We start from the raw sequence: 19,846 nt of genomic DNA, 5'->3' as shown, positions 1-19,846 counted from the left end.
AGCACTGTTTCCGCCTCTTTCATGAAACCTTCTCTGATTGCCAACCCCAGAGAGTCTTTTCCTAGCTCTGCACTTCCCAGCCCTGCTGGACAGAAGCACACGCTGCGTCCCAGTTCTCAAGGGCCGCACCGCTGTGCACCCTCCTCTCCTCAGCGCCCTGTAGGCCCCATCAGGATGGCCCTGCTCCTTCTCTGGCCTGTCAAATGACCGCGCCCACTGGGTGATGGAGGGGCTCCCCGAAGGCTGAGGCTGTCTGTCTTCAGCTTGGCTGATGACGGTGGGACAAGACGACGGGAGAGTAGGAGCATGTCTTGGATCCGCTTAGGTCAAGTTTGATGAGACGAAGTTTGGCAGGGAGTCAAGGAAGATCCTCTCAGTGAGAGGAGTCAGAGTGCTGTAGAAGCTACTGTGACCTCGGTCCACGTTAGTAGGGAAGTAACCATCTAGACCGAGGCAAGTGCTGGGTTGGCACTACTTCTTACTGAAGTTTTAAACTCTAAGGGAACCCCACAGCAGCAGCACCTTTGATACAGTGAGTGTTAGTCGCACAGTTGTGCCTGACCTTTGCAACCTCATGGACTGTAGCCCGCTAGGCATCTCCGTCCATGGGATTCTCCAGGCAAGAATACTGGAGTGGGTTGCCATGCCCTCCTCCAGGGAATCTTCCCGACTCAGGATTGAACCCAGGTCTCCTGCCTTACAGGCAGATTCTTTACCCCTGAGCCACCTGGGAAGCCCGCCTTTGGAGTAACAATAAAGAGAAAAAAAGGACTGGGACTGAGTCCCCTGCAGAACAGTTGAGGATCTGTTTGGCATACAGGTAGGTGATGGCTGCCCTTTGAGTCTAAAGGGCTGCTTCACATAGAGCCAGAGGTCAGTCAAGACCAGTGGGTGGAGACCACAGGGAGCCAGATTTTGGCTCAGGATGAGGCTCTAGAGCCATGGCTGCTACTAGAGGTAGGTGGTCCCCGTTCCTAAAGCTGTCTGAGCAGCACCTGAGTGACTGCTTGATGGGATCTTGTTTTTTAATAATTTTGTTTTTGGGTTTTTTTTTCCCCTTGGCTACACGGTGCAGCTCCTGGAATCTTAGTTCCCTGACCATGGATTGAAACCAGGTGCCCAGCAGTGGAAGTGTACAGTCCTAACCACTGGACTGCCAGGGAATTCCTCTGATGGGATCTTTAGAAACGTAGGCAATAGTTAAGAGGGACTGGCCCATTTGAGCTTCTGACAGCCCGTCAAGTCCAGTCAGATCCCTCCTAGCGGGGGCAAAGCACTGCCAGTGCCCGCTCAAGAGGCTCCACCCCACGGCGGCCTCGGCGCTCCTGCTCCTCCCTGCTAGCACTTGAGCTGCTGGAGGTGAGGGACGCCAAGATGACACCTAGTGCCTGCCTGAGACAGCAGACAGAAGACTGAGCAGCCTTGGAAGAACTTCTGCATTCTCAGCAGGGCCTGGTGCAAGCTGGGCCCCTCTCACCCTGGCCTCCCATTCCTGGTCCCTGCTTCCAGGGTGTTTTTCCAGGTTTGTAACCACAGGAAGAAGGGCTAAGGATGGGGATGCCGGAGCCTACCTCCACTACTGTGAGCTGGGCAGAGGCTAATGTCCACAGTCTGGTTCAGCCTCCCCTCCCCGAGGCAGGTCAGAGGAAGAAATGACCAGGCAAGGGCGGGACCAGAAAGGGAGAAGAGCGTTACCATGGGACCCAGGTGGGGGCCCTCAAAAGGGCTTCCACACCCCTCCCCTTCCCCAAAGAGCTCAGTTTTAGAGGGCACAGGGAGTGATGCCCCTCAGGATTCAGCTCCAGCATGAAAAAGACCAAAGACCTGAGGGAGGTGGGTACAGATGCCGCCAGAGTGCCTGGCCCTAGTTCTGGGCCACAGGAAAGGCTTAGAGTTGGATGGTTAATAAGCTTTATTAGCCTCTCTGCTTAAAGGAAAATGGAATGTTCTGGAAAGTTCCAAGCAGTCTGGGCTCTCCTGCCAGATCACTTCTGGAACTGTCTAGGTTCTGGGGTACCAGGGAATGTTCTTGGCTATCATCCTCTGTGAGAGAGAATAAACTTGAGGGGCTACATCAAGGGGCCCATGAGAAAAGTTCTATTACAGACCACTGGTGCGTTTACAAACCAAACCCCCCAAATCGCCCCAGTAACAAAACTCCCACCCCTTTTTGATAAACACGTGTTCCTGCCCCTCAGAAGTCTGTTATGTGCATCTCCTTGCTTGGAAATCACTAGCTTCTGTGTCCTTTCTTAAGCCTCCTGCTTCATCTTCCAAATATGAAACACTACACGTAACTTCGTGTCTGTGTGCGCGCGAATCAAGGCTCACTGAGCTAAGCAGGCCTGAACCACAGTGAGCTCAAATCTCTACCCCTGAATCGTGTGGTCACTGCAAAGCCATGGCTAAGAAACTGCCCTTGACCTCCAAGGCTAGAGAGAATCCAGTGGTTTCAGAGAGACCAAGTAGGACTAGCTGAGGGTTTATCCCAATTTATACAAGGATTTTACATGAAAGACCAAGTGCAGGGATGGCATTATTGTACCAAGGGACCTCTGGCTTTGTCTGGGACCTTGCCCCTGCCACAGGCCTCTCGAGAGATTCTTCCTGTTCCACAGAAAGTAAGATTTACACTCTGCCTCCCAAAGTGTGAGCTCTTACAACGACACAGGAGGTTATCTGGGGATCTGCGACCTCAAACGCCTGGAGGGGCCAGGAAGGTCACAGTGCCAAGCAGCACCATTTCCACAAAGCACACCCGCCCCTATTTTCCTGGAAATGTGAGACCCCTTTTGTCTGTCTATTTTCCCTCTTTATAGACATGGGATACAGAGAGAGATTTCTTTACTAACAGCGAAATGGTTTCAAGTGTGTGCATTATGGCTTCTGACACATCCCTTTGCTGGTCAGAGTGCAGCAGCCTGGGGAGGAAGGACTTTGTCTACAAGGCAGACCTGACAGCTCTTCCCACGCGGTCATGCGGGTATGGGAGGAAGCTTAATGGTGGCATTTTCTCATTTTTTGGAGCGAAGTCAGAAAGCTAGATTTTTATGCAGTCTCCCAAGTTCTTAATGTTTGCTAAAGTTAAGACACCGTGCTAGCCACAGCCAAACACTACGTGCAGGTTGGCTGTGGCCTGTGAACCACGAATCTGGGTCAGTCCTTGGTTCTCCTAAAACAGGCCTTCTTTGGTCTAGCGGCAGCCCCTCCCAGGACCAAGGGTGTGAATGCTGAAGGGACAAAGGCCGAACGGGAGGGCTGACCTCCCTCAATAGTAGCGCCCAGGCCCCAGGTTGAGACAGCCTTAAGAGACACTGGTAAGATGGCTAGATCCATTGATACTATAATCTTACGACAGACGGGGAAGCGGCGCCTCTGGGGGATGAGAGCACTGAGCACCCCCGCATACACAAGTTTATGAGGCCCAGACTCAGGTCTTGCTATCATCCTAAAACCAACAGACGGATCCTCAGCTGCTTTGCTCAAACCCCATGGCCACCAGGGCTCCAGAGGCTGGCTGAGAGCCAGGCCGCTGAAGGCAGGTGAGGCGGGCCTTCTACAGTCCTGCTCAGAGGCAGGTGATAATGTGACCACATTCATCACAGGGCAGAGGAACGGACGGGGCAAAGGCCATGAGAGAGTGCTGAACTCAGAGAACTGAAGTAACCCTGCCACTTACCGGCTTCCTTTCTCAGCCTCTCTTCATGGGACCTGATGACCTTCCAGGAAGCCCAAAGGCCCGAGACAAGACCCCTCCTCCTCGCCATTTTCCCAAAAGTGGGTGTGGTGGCCACTCACTTGGGCTCCACCCTTGGTGTCTCAGCTTCAGGCTGTGGCTATAAGGGATGGAGATATACACATGGTCAGTGATGACCATCGGGCAACTCGCTGGCCTAAGATAGGCTATTCTTCTTTATCTTGGCTGAACCATTACAGAGGGTAAGGTGCACCCAGAGAAAGAAATGCCAGAACTTCAGAAGGAAGCAAGAAATCTTACTCCTTTAGCACTGTGAAGTGTAAAGGATCTTTTCACCCAGCAATTAAAAAAAAAAAAGGACAATGGAGGGGAAAAGTTTGGCTCAGGAGGAATAAAGTCCTGATTAAGCCCAAAGGCAGTATCACAACTGCCTAGACATACACACCTTTGATTCCTGTCTTCTCGTTCAAGTCTCTCCATTCAGGATCTGTGCATGCTTCTCACTGGGCCTGGTACTGAACTACACCCCCACCCACCCCAATGAGCGCAGCCTGGAGCAAGCTGGACCCCTCTTGTCCCAGTCTCTCTTCCTCAGTCCAAACTTCTACTTTTTAGCTTGTGACCAAAAGGAAAAAAGGGACTAAAGCTGACCATGTCTCAGGAACACGGGAGCAGCCCCTGAAAGGCAGGGGCTAATGTCCATGGCCCGGTTCAGCCTCTCCTCCCAAGGGCAGATAAGAAACTGAGAATGGACAGATGCGGGTGGTGGTGGGGAGAGAAATGATGTAACAGGAACCAGTGTGGGAGGGTACTTCAGAAAGCCTCCCACACACCTCCTTGCCCATGATGAGCCCAGACTGTTTGAGGGATGGTAGGGAGTGGTGTCTCTGAGTTCAGCTCTGGCCTAAAAAAACCCCAACAGGCAAGACAGCACTAGAGAGAATAAAGGGGGGCGGAGTGGGGCGCCTAGTTCTAGGCCTAAGAAGAGGCTTAGAGGTGGATGGTTAATAAATTTTATTGACTGCCCTGTTTGGAGTTGCATGGAATGTTCCAGAGGTTTCACAGAGTCTGGACCCATCACCCCAAACCTTCTGGAATTTTCTATTCACCTCCATGTTCTGGGGCCCCTAGGGAATATTTTTGGCTGTGATCTTCACCGAGAGAAAACAAACTTGAGAGGTATATGTCACAGCCAATGAGAAAGGCCCTGGATATCACAGACCATTAATGCTTTTACAAACAAAACCCCAAAGAACCCTAACCCCATTTGATGGAAATTTGGATGAAATCTTGCCTCACAGACTGTTCAATGGCACCCCACTCCAGTACTCTTGCCTGGAAAATCCCATGGATGGAGGAGCCTGGTAGGTTGCAGTCCATGGGGTCTCGAAGAGTCAGACACGACTGAGCGACTTCACTTTCACTTTTCACTTCCATGCACTGGAGAAGGAAACGGCAACCCACTCCAGTGTTCTTGCCAGGGACGGGGAAGCCTGGTGGGCTGCCGTCTATGGGGTCGCACAGAGTCGGACATGACTGAAGCAACTTAGCAGCAGCAGCAGCACAGACTGTTCAGTCCCAACTCTGGCTGAGAATTACCAGTCTCTGTACCTTTCACTAAGCTTCACTTCCTGTTGTCTGTGCTTTGAAAGAACAGACTTTCCCCACCTGTTTTCCAAATATGAAACATAATAACATTAAATGTTCTTTTTAAAAGTACACATGCCCCTCCCTTCAAACCAAGGCTTGCTGAGCCCAGCAGGTCTGAACCAGAGTGAGCTTAAAGCCTTACCACTGAGTTACATGGGTCACTGCAAAGCCATGCTGAAGAACTTGCGCCCAACCTCCAAGGCTAGAGAAAAGACCCAAGTTGAACCACCTATGGGTTTATACCCAAATTACACAAGAATTGCACACACAAGACTGAGTGCAGGAATTGGTGTTAATATAGCAAAGCACCTCTGGCCTCGTTTAGAAGCTAGACTTAGGTCCTGACTCTTGTAGTAGGTCTTCTGCACAAGTTTTCCTATCCCATGGCTTTCTGCTCAACAGCGCATACATACTTGAGTTCCTACTGCCTCACAGCTAATCCACACCCCGTGTGCAGAGATTCAGGGTTAAGAGGGCTGGATTACAACAGCTCTAGCAAGTGATCACCCACTTGTTTAGCACCAGTCAGGAACAGAGGAGGGGAAAAAACGGGGGGAGGGGACTTCTCTGGGGATGCAGTGGTTGAGACAGGAACATAGGTTCGATCCATGGTTGGGGAACTAAGATCCCACATGCCTGAGCTGTGCAGCCATAAAAAGAAAAAAAGGCCTCAGTTAGCTCTGAATAAGGAAGTGCATTTCTACATGTCCCTCCTCTCCCTCAATAATCTTGTTTACTCAAACTCCCCCAGTTCCCACAGCCTCAAGTAGCCATGTTTCAAGGACTTGGCTTGTGGGGCCTGTGATAAGCGCTACCAGCAGAATGGGAGGCTGGGCCACTCTCACGCAACTCTTACCTCCGCTTTTGTTGCTCTGTTTCTAGGAGGGGAGGAACTGCACAGTTAGCAATGAGGCTGGCTGGTCAAGGAATGACCAGGTGCCAGGCACAGTGTCCCAAGGATAAATCTGGCTCTACCGACATCAATATTTTAATCACTGAGCCTACTAGAACATGGATAATCAAGTATGACAGATCTCGAAAGAGCAAACAATTTGCTCCCCTGCCATCATGCCCACAGATGAATTTTCTGCAAGGTCATATATTCGACAAGTATGGGCACAGGAAGACTCACGACCTCGCTTTCTTTCCCACTCCCAGAGGCCACCAACAGAAGGCCAAGTGGGATCTGACTACCCAAGAATGGCCAAGTTCCCACGGATTACAACTTTATCCTACATCAGGTCTCACCTGTGGCTTGGGGAACTCACAGAAAGGCAAGTTTCGTAAGACCCCAGATTTTTTCGTTTGGACAGCCACGATTGGTCACATTGCACGTTTCAAGGTTACACAGGAGCCCCACGCTACACGCACGGGGCAGGAGCAGACGAGTCTTGCTTGGAGCTTTACAAGAAAGCCAGAGCAAATGTTCCAGAAGTTGACAACATCTGGAAGCAGGCACCCCAGGGCCTCCAGAAAACCCCTCACTCTCAGGCTTTCAGGACTCTTCATTAGGGGCCTGTTTTCTCGAGCATCGAAAAGCCTCCTTTTCTGGAGCGGGGCGGGGGTAGGGACGTGCAGGTCAATGGCTAAGTTGGACAGGTGGGCAACAGAAGGGGGAGAGCAGTTCCTTCGGGCCCCAGCAGAGGTAGACAATGGGAGGCAAGGGGTTCAAGAAGACACGCAGGGTCATTTTCTTGGGGGTGGGGTGGGGCGGGGGGGTGTTGGCTGGGGGCTGCTCCCCTGCCCTCCACTCCGATTAAATACGAGAGCTCACGATGAGGAAGACGGTGAGCAGAACGAGGACGAAAGCCAAGTCTCGGGTCTCGTCCCAGCCTAAGCCCTTCTTGGCCCGGTCCTCCTGCATCTTGCGGAAGGCCTCCCGGCGCGCCCTCAGGCGCCGTTCGCGTTCTAGCTGCTCACCGTAGTGCGCCTGGTAGAAGGCGTCAAAGTCGAACATGGTGCGCTTGGCTCCCGGAGAGGCCGGACCGCGGCCGTGGGCCCGAGGGCCGGGCGGAGGGGTACGAGGCTTCTCGGGGTCGGCGGCGGGAGTCTTGGAAGGCCTGACACCCGGACCGCGCAGGTCCTCGTCGCTCAGCAGGCCGCGGTCATACTTGCGACGCAAGGTGGTACTGCCCAGCACCACGTAAGCCTGGGAGATGCGCGTGAAGCGCTCGGCAGCCTCAGCGCTCCCCGAGTTGCGGTCCGGGTGGTAGAGGAAGCTCTGCCGGTAGTAAGCCGCCTTGATTTGCGCCTGCGTGGCCGTGGAGGGGACGCCGAGCAGATCATAGAGCGCCGTGCGCGAGTACGGGCCGTCGCTCCGGGTATAAGTCCTCGCTTCTGGGCCTAGGCCCGATCTCGGGTTTTGGGGAACCCCCCGGGGCTGCCACAATCTCCACAGTAACAGTTGGGACCACTTCAGGTCGCGCCGGGCTGCCATCTTGAGTGAATCTGGCGGGCAGTGCAAGATAAACTGGCCAATGGGAGACGTGCGTTTTTCGCAGCCGGTCGGCCCTGTAGCCAATCGAGTAAAAGAGAAGGCGGGGAGAGGGGGGGGTGGAGCATGCGTGTTACGGGGCGGGCGCCCGGCCGATGACATAAAAACCGGGCTCCGGAGCCACTCGCACGAGTTCTGCTGTTGCGGCGTGGTGATGGCTTTTCGCGGGCGGAGACCTGAGCTCCGCGGGCCCCCGGAGCTGGTGAGGGCTGTGACCACCCCCGCCCCTCTCTTTTCTCCTAGGGCGTCCGTGTCTTGATATCTTACCCGACTCCCCCCAACCTTTTTCTCGTTCTTGCAGTATTACGACAAGAATGAAGCCCGGAAATACGTGCGCAAGTAAGGGAAGCCTGGATGTTGCTGGGTGTCGGGGGTCGGGAACCGGCAAGTTGCCCTGAATGCGGAGGTGCTTGGAAAGCACGCAGAATTTGGGGGTGGCGGAAGGAAGAAACTTGAATTGATCCATTGTTGACACCGTCAAAGTCAACTCTTCAGTAAACCAAATTCTCTGGGTCTCGGTAATCTTAGTATTAGGAAGGGAGTGATCATACCTGCTTTGTTTAAGGTGACAGCTTATTTCAAGCATGTGAAGAATTAGGTAGGACGGAGTGGTGATGTGTAAACTATCAGTGCTGTCTGTAGGGGGGAGAAATAATACCCGTAGAATGTTTACTGTATGTCTCTAAAGAAAATGAAATATTTATTAATTTTTTTATGTTACATATTAAAATGATATTTTGAGCATATTGGATTAAGTAAAGTATAATATTGAGTATACTGGGTTAGGTTAAGGACTACTACAGTTAACTCTATGTATTTAGTTTCTCTTTAAATAGGGACTCAAGAATGTCCTGAGTGGCTTGTGTTGTATTTCTCATGGAGAGCACTGTTATAATTTTTACTGTGCATTGTTGACCCTTCTACATGGGAGTAGCTACAGTGGATAATTCTTCTAGAAAACATGTTTTTAAGTAAGAGGATGTCAGAGCTTGGTAGAGTTGAAAATACCGAATGATGCGTTATGAGGTAAATGATATGTTCCCTTCATAGTAGCTCTGCAGCTGGTACAGTTTAATCTGTGTCACAGTAGAATAACACGTACTACACGGTCTTTGGGGGTTACTTTTAAATAGTCATAGTGCAGTTTATTGGCTGGGAAAGAGTACCTCAGAATGATTGTTTCCTTTGACTTTTCTTGGTCTGGGTGAGGTTTTAGCCCAGAACCCCTTTACCACGTTCTTGTGTTTTTAGCTCACGGATGATTGACGTCCAAATCAAGATGACTGGACGGGCACTGGAGCTTCTTTGTGTGCCTGAGGACAAGCCCTGTTACGTGTTGGATATTGGGTGAGATCCTGGGGCCCAGTTCAGACAGTCCAGGTGAGGGGATGTCCTTGGTCCTCACACTGTTGAGTCTCTGATTGTCTTCCAGCTGCGGTACTGGCCTGAGCGGTGATTACCTCTCAGATGAGGGGCACTACTGGGTGGGCATTGACATCAGCCCTGCCATGCTGGGTAAGTATGCCCTGTTTAGCACTGGGGTGGACACCCTTCCATGAGTTTGGAGTGGTGATGCAGATTGTCCCGATTCCTAACCCACTCTTTTCCAATGTAGATGAGGCCTTGGACCGTGAGACGCAGGGAGATGTGATTCTGGGGGACATGGGTCAGGGCATTCCCTTCAAACCGGGCACCTTTGATGCTTGTATCAGGTAAGGGTCTTCATTTCCTGCTTTTAGTCCTGCAGGTCAGTGCTTCCCAAAGCAGAGTTGTTCAGAATACATAAATATACACATTCCCCAGGATTCTCAGGTCTGTTAGATCGGAGCAAGGCCCCCCAGATGAGTCTTTTTTGTGTTACAAAACTACTCCTATGCTTAACTTGTCCTGCTGGGTTTAGGTACCATGGTGTATAGATTTCTCTGCTTTGTGTGTGAGGGCTTCTAAGATGGCTCTGGGAGCCATCTTGTGGGCCCCAGCAGCCATCTTGTGGGCCCCAGCCTCCATCTTGTTGACTTCTTTTCAAGGAGTTTTATAGTGGAGAGTGGCCCTCAGGCTCCAGTCTTTTCAGTGGCTTGGGAGTCTTTTCTGAGGAGTCAGGGTCAGGCTTTGAGTGTGTTGTACATAGTACTTCGATAACATATTTTAGAACATTGGGCCCACAAGATGGCTGCTGGGACCCACAAGATAGTTCCCAGAGGCTCAGAAGCCCCCACCCTGCTACACGCACAAAGCAGAAAAATCTATATACCCTAGTGCCTGAACCTGGCAGGACAAGTTAATCATAGGAGTAGTTTTGTAACACAAAAGAGAGGACTTTGGGGGTCTTGTTCTAATTAATGTTAGAAACATGAAGTTGTTCTTTGTCTTCTGTGGTAAGCTCTGTGGAGTATTTGGTTTAGTGTTTTGTTGCTGGGGTGGAAGTAGGGGCTAGGAGAGGATGTCAAAGCTGAATCATTATCTGGGAGGCGAAGACCTTCCTATGATAATAGATTGAGCTGTAGGGCTACACATTAAGAACCTGAATGAGGAGTACAAATCTACATTTAAATGTTTTTTTAGGGTAAGTGATTAACATATATGTGGAAACAAGATTGGAGGAGAAAAAACGTTTCAAAGATAGCAACCGTGTTTTAGTAATGATCAGGTGAGATGTTCTAAGCTGCAGAGAGTCAAAGACCAGCAATATGATCTTGGGAGTTTCAGCAGTAAGCAGTCATTTTTAGTTTGTTTTTAAAAGGAGAAGGTGGTTTGGCCAGCATTTTTGTCTCAACATTTGTTACATGTAAGAAATTGTACTACATGCTATGGAGTTTATGGAAATAAAATTCCGTGTTTTTAAGACTCTCCATAGTTTTTTTGGTGCTATAAGGTGTGGACCAGGGGATTTCCCTGGTAGTCCAATGGTTTAGACTCTGCACTTGCTCTGCAGGGGTTGCAGGTTCGATCCATGGTCGGGGAACTAAGATCCCACATGATGTGCGTTGTGGCTGAAAAATGAAAGATGTATACCAAGTTATTAAACATGAGCCCCAGGGTGAGGTGTACACTAGGAAGTCTGGGGACCCACCACAGTTATGAAGAGAAATAAGAGCACAGGAAAACTTTGAGCAGGAGGGGCCGGGGCTGGGCCTTGAAGGCTGGAAGGGATTTGGAGAGCCAAGGGAGAGGGTTTCAGAGTGAAGAAGCAGTGTGAACACAGGCATAGAAGTGAGTGGGAAAAAGGCATCTCATTGATGTAGCGATGAATGAGAAATTCCCTGGAAGCTGAGATCATGTGGGTTTGGTTCCTAGAAAGCTTTTTACTCCATCCTAAGAAGTTGGGTCTTTATTCAGTAGTTGTTGATGGAGCACTGGTGAGTGATGAGACTTGGTCTGTGTTATAGGAACAGTACTTAAGGGAGAAGATGCAAGAGAAAAGTTCGGTTGTTGAAGCAATCGAAGTGATAATAAATGCTGACCCAGGAGAGTGGTGGAAGGACGTAAAAGCTGGGAGAGGCAGTTGGGCACACCACCTGGGTTTGGGGTTCTGTGTTATGTGTGTGCTCAGCAGTGAGGAGGGGAATACTGGAAAAGAGGGCATATTCGTTGCTAGAAGTTTTACTTCTTTAAATATTTATTTGCTGCGTTGGGTCTTAGTTGCGGCATGCAGGATATTTACCTGTGACTCGCAGGCTTAGTTGCCCTGTGGCATATGGAACCTTAGTTCCTGGAACAGGGATTGAACCCACTTCGCCTGCACTGGCAGGTAGATTCTTAACCACTGCACCTCCAGGGAAATCCCTGCTTGAAGTTTTAAATCTGGGGATCGTGGAGACCCCTAGCAGGTAGAGTTGAAGGAAATGATTTAGGAGGAGAGTGAATGGCTTTGTGGAAGCCGGAAGCATATTTCTTTTGAATGGAGGAAGGGTATGAAGGGGTAGGTGGCAGGGAGAGCCTTGACCTGCTGAGTGATGCTGAACCAAACTTGAGATGCGTGAGAAAGTTTGAGGATGTGTTTCCTTGGACTGGCAGCAAGGAAACCTTTCATGCTCACCTTCTGGAGGCCCTGTTTGGTCCAGTGTTGTAAGATAATGATCCGAGGTGCTTGTGCCAACAGAGTTGTGGGCAGGCGGGTTTCATCTGGAGACTGAGGAATGTGGCATTGGTCACGAAGAGGCAGGGGTGGGCCGTGCATGTCGCTCCCTTTCCTGATGTGGTCTCTTCGTCTTGCAGCATTTCTGCAGTGCAGTGGCTCTGTAATGCTAACAAGAAGTCTGATATTCCTGCCAAGCGCCTGTACTGCTTCTTCTCTTCTCTTTACTCTGTTCTGGTGAGTTACGAGATCTCCCTGTCCCTCCCTCGTCCTGCAGATAGCGTGATGAGGCAGAGGCACCCCGTGGGAAGGACACAGAATGGCAGGACCTTACTGTGGCTAATGCTGTCCCAGTGGACAGCCTTAAAAGAAGGGGGTGGGGTGGGGACCCGACACGCCAGTGAAATGCAAAGACACTGATGACCGAATCTGAGACTGATCACAACTGCTGTGTCTATGCTGCTGAATTTTAATCCTACGTTGGCTTGGGGGCCTGGACTCCCCAGATCAAGGACAGGGATGGCATATCAAGGCCACACACAACACTTTCCAGAGCTCACATCCTCCAGCTCCCACCTTCCTTCCCCCTCCCACCAGTGCTCAGAGAGGAGAGCAGGGTGGCTATTTACTAGTGAGAGAACTTCTTATTAGCTTTATCATATCTTTAGAAATGATGGCATTGATTTCCATTGTTTACTAGGATTAGATTAGAGTGAGATTCGAAGTCCTAAAAATCTGTTGGTTCTTTTTTTTTTTGGATCCAAGTGTTTGCTTTCTTTTATCAAAAATTTGGCTGTGCTGGGTCTCAGTTGCAGCACCCAGGATCTTTGGGCTTAGTTGCAGCATGTGGGATTTATTAATAGTTCCCAGACCAGGGATGGAAGCTGGGCCCCCTGCATTGGGAGCACAGAGTCTTAGTCACCAGACCACTGGGGAGGTCCCAGATCCAGGTGTTTCTTGGTGCCCTTAAGTCACCTTCCTTCACCCCTGACTCTTCTAGAGTGGGTTTGGGCAGATAGTTTACTAGTCTTGTGCATTATGTAGTCTTTTCTCTGCTCAGGCTCTGGGGTTAATCCTGAAGTTCTGAGGGCCTCGGTGTTTACTTTTCCCTCTGCTGAAATGTTCTCCTCTCAGACATTTCCATAGCCACCTCCATCCTATAGTCAGGCCTCTGCTCCAGTGTCCCTTAGAGAGAGGCCTGCCTTGAAAACTGAAAGTAAGCTGGATAGTTTCTGTCACTTACCATCCCTTGTTCTAAGTTGTTTATCTTTTTGGCACTTAATCTGCTGTGGATTAGCTGCCTGAGCTGCAGACATTGGGGACTGTCTCTTTTGTTCATGGCTCTTTCCCACCCCCAAGAACAGTATCCCTTGCACACAGTGGGAACTCAACAAGTATTTTGTGAAGAAGAAAAGGGGAAGCATCTGGGTCTGGACCCCACGGATTATTTGAGAGACCACCACGTTTCTGTTGCAGGTGCGTGGAGGCCGAGCTGTCCTGCAGTTGTACCCTGAGAATTCAGAGCAGGTAAGCCCCTTGGCTAGTCGGGGTGCATGCAGGTAGGGGGAGCCCAGAACAGGTCAACTGTCCTGCTTCTCACTCTCCTGTCCTTCTGCTGTTGGGAAGTGACAGGACAAGCCACCTTAGGCTGCTCGGTGGGAAGGGAGGAGCTGAGAGTGGTCCTCCTCGCCGGCCATTTTATGGCCTAAGTCCTAAGGAGGGAGGGGTACCTGGGGCAGGTGGGGGATAGGGTGTTTGTCTCCTCTTGACAGACCCTCTGGTATTACTCATGTCCATAACTGAAGAAATAATGGGGGTGGGGGAGGGGATGTTAACAGTTGAATGCTGTGGAGTGTGATGCACGAGCAGAGGTGGGTCAGAGGTACCAACTCCGATGGACAAATATCGAGCTGTCCCTGAATGAGTCTGGCTCTCAGCTGGTGATCATTCATTGCCGGAGATTTAAGTGGGGAGGTGGGTCCCTGGGGTAGAAAGTGAGAAAAACGGGGCGGGGGGTGGTGGTTGGTGGTTCTGTGATCCCCGAGGGAGGTGTCTGCCATGGCTGGCTCCAGCCTGCACCTTCCCTGCATGGTTTTTGGGGACTCAGAATTGGGAACAGTCAATAAAGACCTTCAGTTCTCCCAGGCGAGGTCCATCCTGGGACCAGATGAGGGCCCGGGGGATGAGCAGAGAGCCGCTGTTAGCCGGCTGCCCTGCCTGACTCCCTGCCGTTCTCTCCCCAGTTGGAGCTGATCACCACCCAGGCCACCAGGGCCGGCTTCACTGGTGGTGTGGTGGTGGACTACCCCAACAGTGCCAAAGCCAAGAAGTGAGTGCCGGGGGTCAGGGTGCGCCCGTGCAGCAGGAGAGAGGGTGGCGGGCTGGCCCTCACAGGCCAGTGACGAGTGGACCAGAGCAGTGCTGGCTTGGGTCACTGGGGCCCGGGCGTGTCTGCATCTGTTTGTGGCGGGGTAGGGTAAGGGTTTCACTTGTCCGTTAAGGCTTTCCGAGCCCAGCCCTCACTCTTCGTTTTCTCATTTCAGGTTCTACCTGTGTTTGTTTTCTGGACCTTCAACCTCTCTACCAGAGGTGAGGGCCCTTGAGTTTGTAGGCCCATCTGTCTGGGGTTCCCTTCCTGTGGGGTTAGGCCGTGGACCTGCTGGAAGGACTCACAGGCCTGGGTGCCAGGCCTTCGGGGTGGAGCGGGCGGGGAGGTTGAGAGATCTCCATGTCACCAGAAAGCACCTTGGTCTCTGCAGGGCCTGAGCGAAGATACCGAGGAGGAGAAGCCTGCCGAGTCCACGTTCACGGCTGATAGGTGAGAGGCGCCAACTCGGGGCAGGTGGTCGCCGTCCCCAGGTTCAGGCAGCAAGACTCTTCCATGTCTCTGCTTTCGCCAAGTCTCTCAGGGTCTGATGTGGCAGTGACAGCAAGGTGGAGAAGGGACTGGGGAACCCTTTGGGATGGCGTTTGCACCTGCCTCTGGCTGAGAGAGTAGAGCCCTGCTGGACGTCCATGGGCAGCAGGTGGCCCCCTCCTTCCCAGGCTGCCTCTGTCCCCTGGATCCCAGGCCCCCTCCCTGTGGCTCCTGCAGCTCCCTGTCCCCCTGCATCCTCATCTTCACCCTCTCGAGTCATGGCTCTCAGCACGTGGCAGTGCTGCGCAGTTTATCCCGACTTTAAAAAAGATCCTCCCTTATTCCCGTAACGGCTCCTGACTGCCACTGCATATCCACCCCTGCTTATTGGCTCCCACTGCGGCAGAACTCCTCGCACTGGCCCTCTGCCTTTCTCAGTCCTCTCCTGGCTCAGGCTTGTCTCATCGCAAATTGCTCTTGCCACCACAAGCCTGTCTTAGCAAACCCATGAGCCTTTTTTCCTTCTCCATCTTCATTGTAACTTGCTTGGTAAGTAGGAGCTAAGGCAGCCAATTGCTCCCTTAACGCTTTCTTCACTTGGCTTCCTACCTACCTCCCTGGCTGGTCCTTCTCCGTTCACTGTGCAGCTCCGCCTGGACCCCCTTTCTCTCCGTGCTGCTGCCTTAAACACCAGCTCCAGGTTGAGAACATCCACGTGTATAGCACTGGTTTCAATCCCACCTCTGATTTCCAAACCACCCACCCTCCTGAATGTCCAGACCTGGACTTCCCACAGGTCTCCAGAGCAAAACAGAGCCCTTGGTTTCACCCCCAAACTTCCTTCCTCCATCCTGCCTGTTGTCTACCCTTCCTGCCTTACATCTCACATCCAGTCAGTCCACCCCTTTCCGCCATACCTATGTGGTCTCCATCCCCACTGCCCCGGTTTCTGAAAGCTGCGTCCCTGGTCTCCCTGCTTTGGACTTTGCATTTGAATTCCCTGGCCGTGCAGCCAGACAGATCCTTCTCTTTTGCTTTTTAAAAGTGTACATCATATCTTGCGATTTTCCTGTTCAGTATCTTCAGTTGAGTTCTTAGTTTTACTTCCGTAACACTGTTCACAGCTCTGAATCAGAAATACTTCATTACATGGCATTATTTCTACCCCCAACTACAGTGAAAACTCTGTGGGGACTTGTATACCTGACACCAGAAGAATGTGTTGTTAGCGAAAGGTGTTTAGTATTTGTTGAAGGAGCAAATGATTATAAAGAGTAAAGAAGGAGATTATTTCTTCATTCTGATTAGAGTGAAAGGTCTTCAGACTTTAAGACATCAAAGAGGAAAAATAGGCGGAGTAAGGATGAGGTAGAAAGGCCCAGAGATGCTGAAAAATCATGAGTCCAGTCCTTGTATCTGCCACGCACTGATGCCTCCTGACCCCTTGGCCCTTCAGGCTCATCTCCCTTAGTTTCCTCAGCCCATTCCCCATGGGGACTTGGGGGCGCTCTCCTTGCTGTTTCTCCTCCAAGGTACCCAGCACTTGCTCCCAGCAAGCAGTCCCATCTCCTGCTTCACAGGGAAATTCAAGTGGTTTAACTCCCTCCGTCCACCTTAGGCTCCCTCTTGTCCTCACAGCGGTGTCTACAGACAACATGTCCTAGCTGTAAACTTAGGTAAGTTGTGGGACCTTCAGCAGCCGTTTCTCATCTCTCATTTAAAAATCTGGCGAGGGGGACTGTGCCCCCGGCTCAGGCAGCATGTTGAGGAGTCGAGGGCATGTCTGTGCAGGACTTGGCGCGGTGCCTGGCTCAGACCCTGTCTCCCTACAGACTCTTCCCCTTGAAATCCTCCGATTTGGGAAGGGTGGGGAGGAGGCTGTGGGCTGATGGGGCTTTGCTCCAGGTGCTGTCACTTTGGTCTGATCACATTTGAGCCTCTTAGAAATATTGTTTTGGCCAAAAAGTTCATTGAGGTTTTTCCATAACATCTTGCAGAAGTGAAAATTTTGGCCAATCCAATACATAGATAAATTAAGAAAAGGTATTCTAAACCTTTGCCAACTCATTTCTAATTTCCTCCCCCCACCCCATCAACTTTGCTTGACCGATGTATTCCTCACCCCTCGCCACCCGGCCTCCGCCCTGCCACTCATCACCTGCGCGCTCCGTAGGCGCCGTCCCCTCTGGCCTTTGCCTGTGGACACCACTTACCTCTTCCTGTGGTCTGCACCGCTCGCCGTCCTTGCTGCTCCTGTGGCTCTCCTGATGACTCTTTCCCATCGACCCTCCTGCAGCTCACATCTTGCCCCTGTTTGCTGTGCTACCCCGGAGCTTGTCCTTCCTTACGAACTCCTGGGGTTCAGTCCTGCATCTTTAGCTGCTTCCTGCTTTGCATCTAATACACTGGACTCCTGCCCCCTCACTCTGAGCCTGTTAACTTTCTTCTGTGAACTGTTGTCTCTACACCCTGAAGTCTAGAGTATGTCATTCCTTTGGTCTAAGGCCTTGCTGCTTCCTGGAGAGAGGGCACGCTCCTTGCTGGTGTTCACAGCTCCATGAACTGGTTCAGACAAGTGGGAATCTGAGTTGTTTTTTTTTTTAATCTGACTTTTATTACTGGGTTAGAACAGATGAGACGTAGCAGCAGGAAGATTGTGTCACCCAGTCTGGCTTGGAGTAGACTTCCAAGGATGACTCGATCCTCAGCGGACTCTCAGATTCTCCCTGGGACCCTCCCCTTCTTATACCCGTCGCTCTAGGCACCAAGACTCTTCTACTCCCTAACCTTCCCCTTCAGTCAACTCAGAGCCTCGCTTTCATGTATTGCTTCCTGTCTGGACTCTGCCCCATCTCCTGCATGAAGAAATACTCACAGCGGCTTAAGCTCGGTGGCGTACTCATTGCCCACCTCACTCCCTCAGCTGCTCCTGGCCTCTCTGCACTCGGCCAGGTGTGGGTGGTCGCTGCCCCTGCCCAGCCATGGACTCTTCACGGGCAGGGCTGGTTCGTACCCGCTGTAGAACACCCACAGGCTGGGCCCACCCAGGTACCTCGAGACGGTTGCTCACATGGCAGACAGCCTCCGTGGCGTGTCATCGCTGAAAACAGTTTCATTCCGGCTGCCAGGTGGGGAATGTGCCTTGAGGACTCGGCCTCTGCCCTTTCTCAGGGCCTCTCTCCCGTAGAGCTGAAGAGAAGAGTTCTCCTCAGCCGGGACTGGAGCCCAAGATGAACTCTTGAGGGTTGTTTTCGGGGCTGCTGTGAGCTGGGCAGCCGTGTTTTCCTACCTCGGACATTCACAGTTGCTGGAAGCCCCAGCTTGCTTTGGCTAGGCCGTGTTTTTGGAATGTCTTTGTCTGGCTGTGCTGGGTCCTGCTGGGTCTCCCTTGCTGCAGCAGCAGGGCCTACTCTCTAGTAGTGGTGCAAAGGCCTCTCATTGTGGTGGTTTCTCTTGTCGCAGAGGGCGGGCTCAGTAGCCGTGGCACCATGGCATGTGGGATCTTCCCAGACCAGGGATCGAACTTGTGTGGACGGCCAGGCTGATTTTTAACAATTGGATCACCAGGGAAGCCCTGGGGTCTTTTTTTTAAAGTTAGTTTTATTTTTGGCCATGCTGCACAACATGTGGAATCTTAGTTCCCTGGCCATGGGGATCGAACCCACGTCCCCTGCAGGGGAAGTGAGGATTCTTAACCCCTGGACCGCCAGGAGAGTCCCTCCTTGGATAGGCTCTTATGAGCTGATCCTGGCCCCAAAGTAATTTGGCCCCTGCCTGCCCCGCAGGCACTTGTATGTAGGCCTAACACACGGTTCCCAATCTTGAGGATACTTGCAAATGAGGGGGACCCTCACCTCCTGCTGAATAGCTGCTCTGGCCCCAGCAGGTGTCACCAGGAAGGGGCTGTCCAGAATGGGGACCACAGAGGCCGCCTGCCTGGCAGGGGGACTTGCCACATTTCTCTGCCCGGCTACACCTGGGTGCCAGCTTAGGCTGCTCTGTCCCCTTCCTGACAGCTGTGTTCCCCCACAGGATCCCGTACAGGATAGCAAGACGGGGTGTGGTGAGGAAGAGCCGAGAATGGGTCCTGGAGAAGAAGGCACGCCGCCGCCGGCAGGGCAAGTGAGTGCTGGAGGGGTTGGGTTGTGGGCTGGAGGGGGGCTTGGCCACCCAGGGCCTGGGACTGTCTTGCCTCCAGGGTCCCAGGGGTTCATAGTTCACTTTGCTGAGCCTGTTTTGTCCTTCCCTCCCCTGTTCTCTCTTGGCACAGGGAGGTCTGCCCTGACACCCAGTACACCGGCCGCAAGCGCAAGCCTCGCTTCTGAGCAGGTGACTGCGTCCACGGGGACCCCCCGGGCAGAAGCTGTGCAATCCAGCACAGATGCTTGCCTCTGCAGAGTTCTCTCTATTGAAGTGCCTACTTCAGCTGCTGACAAAACGCGTTTTTCTTAGAAGAAGTTTTAGAAAAAGTTCGAAAAAGTTTTAATGTTCTAAAAGCATTTTCTTCACTTAAAAAAAAAAAAATTTTAAGAGCTTCTTTGTTCTGAAAGCAATAAACCACTTTCTGTGGAGCCCTGGCTCTGGCATTTTTCCCTCCCTGACAAATTTCAGAAGTTCTTCTGTTGTGGGTGGGGCTTTATTCCCAGGTGTGAGTTAGGTTTAAAGAACTTAAACGTGTGAAAGCTTTATTCTAACCTACAAGGAACAAGGTAGATTCCTTTAACTTCAGTTCAGTTGCTCAGTCGTGTCTAACTTCTTTGTGACCCCATGAATCGCAGCACGCCAGGCCTCCCTGTCCATCACCAACTCCCGGAGTTCACCCAAACTCAGGTCCATCGAGTTGGTGATGCCATCCAGCCATCTCATCCTCTGTCGTCCCCTTCTCCTCCTGCCCCCAATCCCTCTCAGCATCAGAGTTTTTTCCAATAAGTCAGCTCTTCACATGAGGTGGCCAAAGTACTGGAGTTTCAGCTTTAGCATCGTTCCTTCCACAAAGAACACCCAGTGCTGATCTCCTTCAGAATGGACCGGTTGGATCTCCTTGCAGTCCAAGGGACTCTCAAGAGTCTTCTC

The 19,846-nt window shown here is 51.7% G+C and overlaps 2 protein-coding genes and 1 non-coding gene across 4 annotated transcripts; 2 read left to right on the top strand and 1 right to left on the bottom strand.

Moving 5' to 3' along the window:
• Nucleotides 1–4,694: 4,694 nt before the first annotated feature.
• DNAJC30 (DnaJ heat shock protein family (Hsp40) member C30) lies at nucleotides 4,695–7,943 on the bottom strand. Of its 2 annotated transcripts, none has more exons than XM_061401898.1 (2): nucleotides 6,596–7,943; nucleotides 4,695–5,988 (listed from the first exon to the last, which is right to left on the bottom strand). In XM_061401898.1, the coding sequence occupies exon 1, from the start codon at nucleotides 7,941–7,943 to the stop codon at nucleotides 7,104–7,106; it is 840 nt and encodes a 279-aa protein (XP_061257882.1). In that variant the 3' UTR covers nucleotides 4,695–5,988; nucleotides 6,596–7,103. The 2 variants fall into 2 exon arrangements, with proteins under 2 accessions (XP_061257882.1, XP_061257883.1); XM_061401899.1 differs by having other exon boundaries at nucleotides 4,695–5,365.
• Nucleotides 7,944–7,956: 13 nt separating this feature from the next.
• On the top strand, nucleotides 7,957–19,344 carry BUD23 (BUD23 rRNA methyltransferase and ribosome maturation factor). The gene is made up of 12 exons (XM_061401893.1): nucleotides 7,957–8,043; nucleotides 8,143–8,180; nucleotides 9,093–9,188; nucleotides 9,274–9,356; nucleotides 9,457–9,553; nucleotides 12,057–12,153; nucleotides 13,393–13,443; nucleotides 14,160–14,245; nucleotides 14,460–14,505; nucleotides 14,676–14,734; nucleotides 18,806–18,895; nucleotides 19,044–19,344. Exons 1-12 carry the CDS (start codon nucleotides 7,996–7,998, stop codon nucleotides 19,096–19,098), a joined length of 846 nt encoding a protein of 281 aa, XP_061257877.1. The 5' UTR covers nucleotides 7,957–7,995; the 3' UTR covers nucleotides 19,099–19,344.
• On the top strand, nucleotides 17,945–18,073 carry LOC133238981 (small Cajal body-specific RNA 20). The gene has a single exon (XR_009733714.1). It is a non-coding gene; the product is annotated as a small Cajal body-specific RNA 20 (non-coding RNA).
• Nucleotides 19,345–19,846: the final 502 nt, after the last annotated feature.

Source organism: Bos javanicus, chromosome 25 (assembly GCF_032452875.1).
Source record: "Bos javanicus breed banteng chromosome 25, ARS-OSU_banteng_1.0, whole genome shotgun sequence".
In the NCBI taxonomy this organism is placed as follows: domain Eukaryota; kingdom Metazoa; phylum Chordata; class Mammalia; order Artiodactyla; family Bovidae; genus Bos; species Bos javanicus.
The sequence above is the reverse complement of the archived record's forward strand: the minus strand, read 5'-3'. Positions and strand labels throughout refer to the sequence as shown.